We start from the raw sequence: 7,899 nt of genomic DNA, 5'->3' as shown, positions 1-7,899 counted from the left end.
TGTGTTATCTGCCTAACCGTGCACATACAGCTCACCTCAGGTTCAGCCTTTAGTTCTGGAAATGTTACTGCAAGAGGATCCTCTTCCTCTTCTGCATCTGAGACTGCTTCAGCTTTTACATTCATGGCCTGATTTGCATTATGAGGTGTTGGGTATGTCTCGCCATATGTATCCACTAAAACGTTCTCTGAATTTCTACAGTGCTGTAAAAACCATCACATCTTTCTCAGAATTGGATGCAAAACACCACATAAACAGCATATGCTCTCCTTGCTATGGCTGCTTCTCATTACATCTAACTCATAGGAGCTGTTTTCTACAGATTTTCTTCTCTACATCTATCAAGATCATTAGAAAGTATTTGGATCATAGCTCAGTGACCTTCCTGAGAGACAAATGGTCACTGCAAGAAGTACAGAAAATATCTGCTTTCTTTGGTACCTAAAAACATCATAATGAGGAGCTCTATAACTTGTAACCTTCGTTCACCAAGCATAATTAAAATTATAAAGTCAAGGCGGATGAGATGGGCAGCTCATATAGCAGGCATGGAGAAGAGGGATGCATATAGGATTTGTTGAGAAAAGCCAAAAAGAAAGCGACCACTAGGAAGGCATAGGCATAGATGGGAAGATAATATTTAAATGGATCTTAAAGAGACTTAGGATGCGATGCTGTTTACTGGATTCAAATGGATCAGGATAGTGACCTGTGACAGGTTCTTGCGAACACGTTAATAAATTTCGGGTTCGATACAATGTTGGGAAATTCTTCAATGACCAAGCAATTGGTATCTTCTCAAAGTCTCACTCAGCTCCATGAAGTTATTTGTGTTATCTAAAGGCTCATTACTGTGGTCACATCCTCATCATGGCTCTGTATCCTAAGGCAATCAGACCCAGTACAAACCCTTCCAAATTATTTCTGTAAACCCTATCTTAATAACATCTTTCCATTCGCACTTAGGTCTCCCAAGTGGTCTTTTTCTCATGTGTTTCCTCCAAAACTTTGTATACATTTCTCACTCTCGCATGTGCACTACATGACTTACCCACATCACCCTCCTATATAATACACAAAACTGTTATAATGTCTACACCCAAGTGTAAGAAACTCACCACATAGATTATGCAAACAATCAGTAGCAGGTGACAAAATATATAGTTTCTTTGACCAAGAGAACTGACATATGAAAATAAATTTCTTGTCTGTGCACACAAACACAGCAGGAAATGTTTGTGGGGTTCATTGTAATTAGCTTACAAGAGTTCTAGTAATTTAAATTCTTGGTTCTAATAAGTGTACCAGTAACTAACTGCAAACAGTTCCGTAACTCCATAAGGATCTTTGCTGCTACAGAATTTCTCTGAAATATGGTTCAGTTTACACAAAATTTAATTTCATCTACATCACAACTGATTAAAAAGAAATGGAAGTGGTACATCACAAGCAACATTCATTCAACAAAATATTAACTGTCTAGAGACACTTCAGAAAAAGGTCTTCAAAGGCCAGCCAGCAGCACAGTGGGGATGTTTCCTCTGCTCAGACAGCCACAGAGATGGAGATGACAACTGACATGTTTGCATATTTGTGATATCTGCCTAACAGTGGACATACAGAATCATACAGCTCACCTCAGGTTCAGCCTTTATCTCCTGATTTGTTATTTGCAGAGGATCTGCTTTCTCTTGTGATTCTGAGACTTCCTCAGCTTTTATATTCATGGCCTGGTTTGCATCATGACTTACTGGGTATATCTCACCATATGGACCCACTAAAAGCTTCTCTGAATATGTTTTTATTTGTCACCCCATCGAGACTATAATTTGGTTGTTATTTCCATTCGTCCCGGGGTCATGAGGGACTGCTGCAGCATACAGTTCTCTCCAATATGAAGAACCATGTAAATTCCCCAGATGGATCATAAAAACTAAACAAAGATAAGTATAAATGTTTAGTTTTTAGGCTACGAGAAATGAAAGTTAATAAAATTCTTCCGCGCAAACAACACTTACCATACTTTCTCTCACAACAGGATATATTTCTTCAGCTCTCTGTAACACAATTCTTGGCACTTCTGTTGCAAGAGAATGCAGAATCTATCATAACCTTGAAAATTTTTCTTAGCGCACGTTTTATGGATTGTAAATGAATTGACTTACTAGAATCCTAGTGATATATCATCATATTTCTAACAAGTATACCTGTGCCTAGAAAAGAATCTGCAAGGAAACTTACTACCGAACGCTGCCGATTTTGTACAAACAAATACTAATCGATTCTGTCACGCTTCTTTGTTCTCATAGCAGTAAGCTGTTCGTGACCTTCGTGACGTTCGTGCCGTCACTGCGGTCACTGCCAACCCTGCCCACTACCGACATCTTGCGCACCACTGACGAAGGGGTTCGGGTGTTCGGGTGGGTGGACGACACAGAGGACCAGAGGACACAGAAGTGGCTGAGTAGCAATGACATCATGGCCACGGCTACGAACATTGCCTCTTGTCGGCGAAGTTGCCGCAATCTTTTGCGGACGGAGTGTCACGTGGTCAGCGCAACGGATCCCCCACGGCCGTTAATATGCCATTTGAAATACCTAAGTTCTGAAGGATTCAGACTGAGTTTTATTACTTTTAATATTAATGGACTTATGACTTTGTCCATCATCTGACATTCCAAACAGAACGCACTGTTTTGGAAAATGGTTCTGTATCTAATCCTCAGGTGAAACAGTGACACGGTGGCAGGCTGCTTATTTGTGTTCTTTGGAATAAGCTCGTCTCAGTCACAGGACAACTAACTGTATGTAAGCACCTAGAATCAGATTTTGTTAATGGGAGATAATAAGCAAGGAATTTTGTAAAAAAAAATTAAAAAAAAATAAGTTGGGAATACCCAGGAAAATCTGGTATTGGGTTCTTATGTAGATACAGCTGACTGATTTGGGTTGTCCAGTTATCCAGTGACTGATATTAGCTCCTAAAATGGACCCATATGAGCAGATGCCTTCGTAACATTTCACATTTTTATGTTTGGAATGTAGATGGTGGGCAACTCCAGAAACCCAGTAGTAACCAAATTCAACTATGTTGCCTACTTTCCTGAACAAGTTAGTGCTTATAGCTAGTAATGTCAGTTAAAGGCGCACACTACCCTTCACCCATCCTACATTTGAGAACATGGATACTAGAACATTTAATCTTAACACAGTCAGTAGTTTTGTGGTGTGCGTTGCCACGTGTTGTGATAGATAGTTACCAACATTATTGAACACATAGCCTTACTTTTCTTCCCTGAGGATTGAGGCAGTATGTTCCTCCAAAAATCTGGTAACTGTCTACCAGATTACCCAGTATCATATCCCAGACAATCACAGTCTTATTATTCACCTCTGTGAGAATGTCGACTCTGGTACCATTAATCTTATGCCATTTTTGAGTGAGCGGGTGCTTAGGGAAAGTGACTGTTTCCATGTTCAAGGTGCAGAGTATTTCTATGATGTTTCAGGCAGTACCATGAAGATGGGCCGAGCCATAGCTCAAGCGGTTAGTCGCTGGCTTCCCACCATGGCTGCCCGGGTTCGATTCTGGGTCTGGTCAAGTGGGATTTGTGGTAGACAAAGTGGCGCTGGGGCAGGTTTTCTCTGAGTACTTCAGTTTCCCCTGTCAATCTTCATTCCACCAATTGCTCCACAATCACCCTCATCTATCATCTGGGGCTGGTACAATAGGCCAGAAGTGGCTGCAGTACAAGGGACTTAGTCCCACCCCACTAGCAATAAAAGAAAAAAAATAATACCATAAAGATGTGAGAGCCAGGTTCTAATAAACACTGGCAAACCATATGTAAGAATTGAGGATTTTACCAAGTGAGGAAAAGTCACGTTGTGGTCTTCAGGGTTACTGCACCATGTAGTCTGATAGATAGGTAGCAGTGTTTCAGAGGAAAATACTGCCTCCATCGTCATAGTGGCAGTATGTTCCTTTGAAATGGTTCCCGCCTACCAGACTGCATGGTGTCACAACCCAGAAGACTATAAAATGCACCTGGAAAAAACAGGATTAGCTGTAAATTTCTAAGCTGAAACTTCTGCCAGTGTTATGGTGTGAAAAAATGTCACCAGTTTCCATCTGACTCTTCCAGTAGCAGAATTTGGCCATCAGAATATATGGCTTTAGTCAGTGGCTGTTCTTTGAGTGAACCTTGCAGTCTTGGGTCAGAAGGCTGTAGGATCCATTCCTCCCTAGTACACAGTATGTTTTTCATTGCTGAAGTGTATGATTTGCCATCTGTGTAGGTTTGCCTTTCCCACTGAGCTAATTGCTGTTAATTCTAAAAGCAAAGTCCCAGATTTATGAGGCAGTCAGTCACTAGGACAGGTGTTTTTAATCACATCCCATCCATCCTGTTGCTTATGATCAGTTTTGCTCAACATACTCATGTTAAACTGCCATAGCTGAAGAGATTGGCTCAGTGCTAATCATTAGTACAGCAATTCTGTGAATAATCAAATGTGATATACCGCTGTTCAAAGGGAACAGCAGGCTTTCACTGATCTCATGATGTTTGATGGTCATTTGAGAAACTGTTGTCACATTTTAATGACTAGACACAGGATTCAGATCTATAATTGAATTGATTAGGCACTTACTTCTCCTAAGTACAAATAATTGTAACACTTTTTTTTATTCTTCACCATCGTAAAATAGTTACAACACTTTCCACGTCTCTCCAGTCTGCCATATCTTTACATACATGTTGTTTGGTAATTGTGTCTAACAATGGACATTCTCTCTACTGCTTCTGTGCTTGACAGCTCTGGCCTGGTAGGTCAGTTAAATAGCTGCTGCCTTCACCAGCACAATTATTCCTGGTGTCAGCCTCCGCAAGATCCATGACCAAGATTTTTATTCTCTCCTATACATGTGCATGTTTCAAGCTGGGGCCTACTCTTCAATGAAAGAGCAGTTGGTCTTTCTATGTAGACGATACTGTGGTTGCACCATAATTTCAGCAAGAGTATATCTGTGCTGTCATGGCATCTAGCTCACTATGGAGTCTGTGCATCCTTTGTCACTGCACTATAAAAAGTAACATTTGTACAAGGTATACAGAGGTCTCCTGTCAATGCAGGTTATGCCTTAACTTATGCAGCTACTCTGAAACTGCAGCTAGTCAGCTGAATGGTCATAGGCCTTACCACCGCCAAGTTTAAGCCTTTTACACTTCCTGTGCCTGGCTTCTCCTTGTCCAATGCCATGTACATTTGGATGCGCATGGTTTATGATTAATTCTCCCTGTGTCAGCATAAATTAGTTATATAGTCATACACATAAGGAATTTTGAAAGCCACGTGATCCCCTTTATATAACTTTGAGGGGGATGGATTTGAAAACTGCCTCCAGCATCTCCTCCAATGTTGTGTATGTATTCATTGCTGTGGAAAGATGTTTAACAATACATTACATAGTGGACTGCACCATGGTTCCATCACAAAGACAAAGGAGCTATGTTCTTTGGAAAACAGACGCTGTTTACTATCAGAATTATACAAAACACACAAATATGCTGCAGTCAGAGTACTCTGTACGGGAAGTTTGCTGATAACAGCTGCAAGAGAAATAGCAAATTATATGTTAGATATAGTGGGAGCATAGAAGGCTGGATGAGAGATGGGTGGCACTGAACCAGCAGGCACTTATACACATTTCTATAGAAAGAGAAATGATAAGAAAAGAGGTAAAGCAGGGAATATCAAGAAGATAGCATTAATGAGCTTGCAACAGACAGTAATATCATGATTATTAGAAACTTACAAAGAGGAATAAACTAATTTAAGATCTGGAACCCAAACACAGGAATAATGTCTTCACGAACGGTCATAGTTGTGGGATGGCAGCAACACAAACACCCCATTATTTTAGATATCTGACTTCTTGCACGTCAACAGCCAAACAGCAAATGTTAACACACACACACACACATAAACCTCCATGGCCTGTAGTCTGCAACTTTTACCTTTACAACTACCTTTTTATTTAAGAGGCGATAATCTACCACCATGAGTTATGCTAACCATCTTACAGTGCACACACTTTTTCACCTTACTCTTCTCTTTTGCTCTACATGTTTCAGCACTAATGTGCCATCTTCAGGTGCGTTTTCTCTATGCACGTCTAACTACTGCATTGCATGCCCTGATGTCTTCATACTAAAATGACTAAAATATATATTCATCATGTATAATAATAGCTTTTAAATATTAAAACTTTTCAGGATTCGTCATCCTTACGTCTTATCTCAATACGCGAATCACGCCAATCCTCCTCTGTGGGTGCACTCTTCCTACATTCATGTGTATTGTGCTCTTTGTTGTGTCTTGCTCCTGTGACTGCGTGCGTTATAACGCAACAGGACGCTAAAATATAACATTATCTACCACCATCCTACAGTCACCGTGGGGTTTGGGCACTAGAAAGGCTGGGCTAGCATATTGGGAAGAGCTTCTTCTAATCACTCCTTTTGTAGCAGGTCCTGGACAATCTCCCTTAAAATTTTCAAAGGGCAGGCAAACACTGGTATGGCCGCGACTGCACAGGGACATTGTCCATTAACTCCAGGTGACACACAGTTCCTTTCGCAGTGCCTAGTTTTTCAGAAAACAGGGCAGGAAACCTCCGCATCAACTCATTGATTTCTGCAGAGTTATCCAGCACCTCTTGCACACAAGGGCACACAGGACAACGAAACACATCTTCAGCGCAAGGGATGCCTGCAAGGATCTAGAAAGCAGAATTTGAACTATTTCTCTGAGTGGAACACAGAAGCTATATTTCCCAGTCGCAAAGTCCATTCATACCCAGGCGCGCCTACAAAGTCAACTCCCAGGATGCAAGTGCTCGAAAATCAAGAATCTAACTTTCCAGGAAAAAGACTAACTTGATGGTCAGAATGATGACTTGCGTGATGCTGCAGGACTCTCCATTAGTAGCCTGGCAATGTTCCTCTGTCATTTCAACCGTGCAGGGCAATCCTGACTCTTTAATTTCATCCAGGACATCTTGTCTCATGAAGGAGATGGACACCCAGAATCAAACATGGCCGGTAAGCGGAAGTTCTTAATGCTCAAGACCCACAGATTACCGTTGCACCCCGCTGAATGATACGACTCTTTTCGGGACTGGACTAGCCCTGGCACTCGGGATTGACCCTCTACTCCCAAGTGCCTAGGGCGTTTCCCGACATGCCAGTATTGCAACTCGTACGCCCTCATCACGTCCCCAGCGTCTCGCTCTATTATCGACTCCAGCTGGAGCAGATCCCGTCACCACCATACTGCTGGAAGTGTCTCCAGATAGACAGAGAGAGGTCTCTCCTTCACCCAAGGGGGGAGAAATGTATCAACATTCTCGGAGCAAACCATTCCCCAATTTTGAGAATTCAGGTGGGCCCCCAAAATCGAAGTTGTCCTTGCTGATGTCCTAGTGAGAAGAGAAATAAACTTGAAGTCAGTGACCAAATTTAAATCATATATCCCCTTCATGGCCATTAAAAATTTCAGAACATTTCTGGGTTGGTGTCCGCCAAGAAGGGGACATATTTCATAGCATCCGCTACAACTCTGCTCACTACATACAGCAACATATGTTAATACATGTACATATTGAGGAAATGCCTACGGGCACAGGGAACTACACCCTGTTCAAAAATGTAGTGCACAACCTAGCTGTGTACAAAGAAGGCTGGCTTTCTCCCCCAGAATCCCCCCTCCCCCTCAAAATTAACCACACTGTACTACCAGTTGAGCAACCCCTCCCCTCTTTGACCTTCTTTAGGGAGGGGATGACGCTGATTTCGTTCCTGGTTCATACATTGTCTCTCAATGCCTCCCTCCCTG

At 41.8% G+C, this 7,899-nt stretch overlaps 1 protein-coding gene across 1 annotated transcript in view; it reads right to left on the bottom strand.

Moving 5' to 3' along the window:
- LOC111871609 (zinc finger protein 62 homolog) overlaps positions 1-2,383 on the bottom strand; it is a 17,286-nt gene extending 14,903 nt beyond the window's left edge. Inside the window, exons 1-3 of the mRNA XM_023864831.2 lie at positions 2,019-2,383; positions 1,638-1,933; positions 36-203 (exon numbers count right to left, since the gene is read on the bottom strand). Of these exons, the coding sequence (XP_023720599.2) occupies positions 36-203; positions 1,638-1,727 (258 nt within the window). The 5' untranslated portion in view covers positions 1,728-1,933; positions 2,019-2,383. The remainder of the gene's footprint in view (positions 1-35; positions 204-1,637; positions 1,934-2,018) is intronic.
- Positions 2,384-7,899: the final 5,516 nt, after the last annotated feature.

Source organism: Cryptotermes secundus, unplaced genomic scaffold (genome assembly GCF_002891405.2).
Source record: "Cryptotermes secundus unplaced genomic scaffold, Csec_1.0 scaffold1966, whole genome shotgun sequence".
In the NCBI taxonomy this organism is placed as follows: Eukaryota; Metazoa; Arthropoda; class Insecta; order Blattodea; family Kalotermitidae; genus Cryptotermes; species Cryptotermes secundus.
This window is presented reverse-complemented; position numbering and strand designations above follow the sequence as displayed.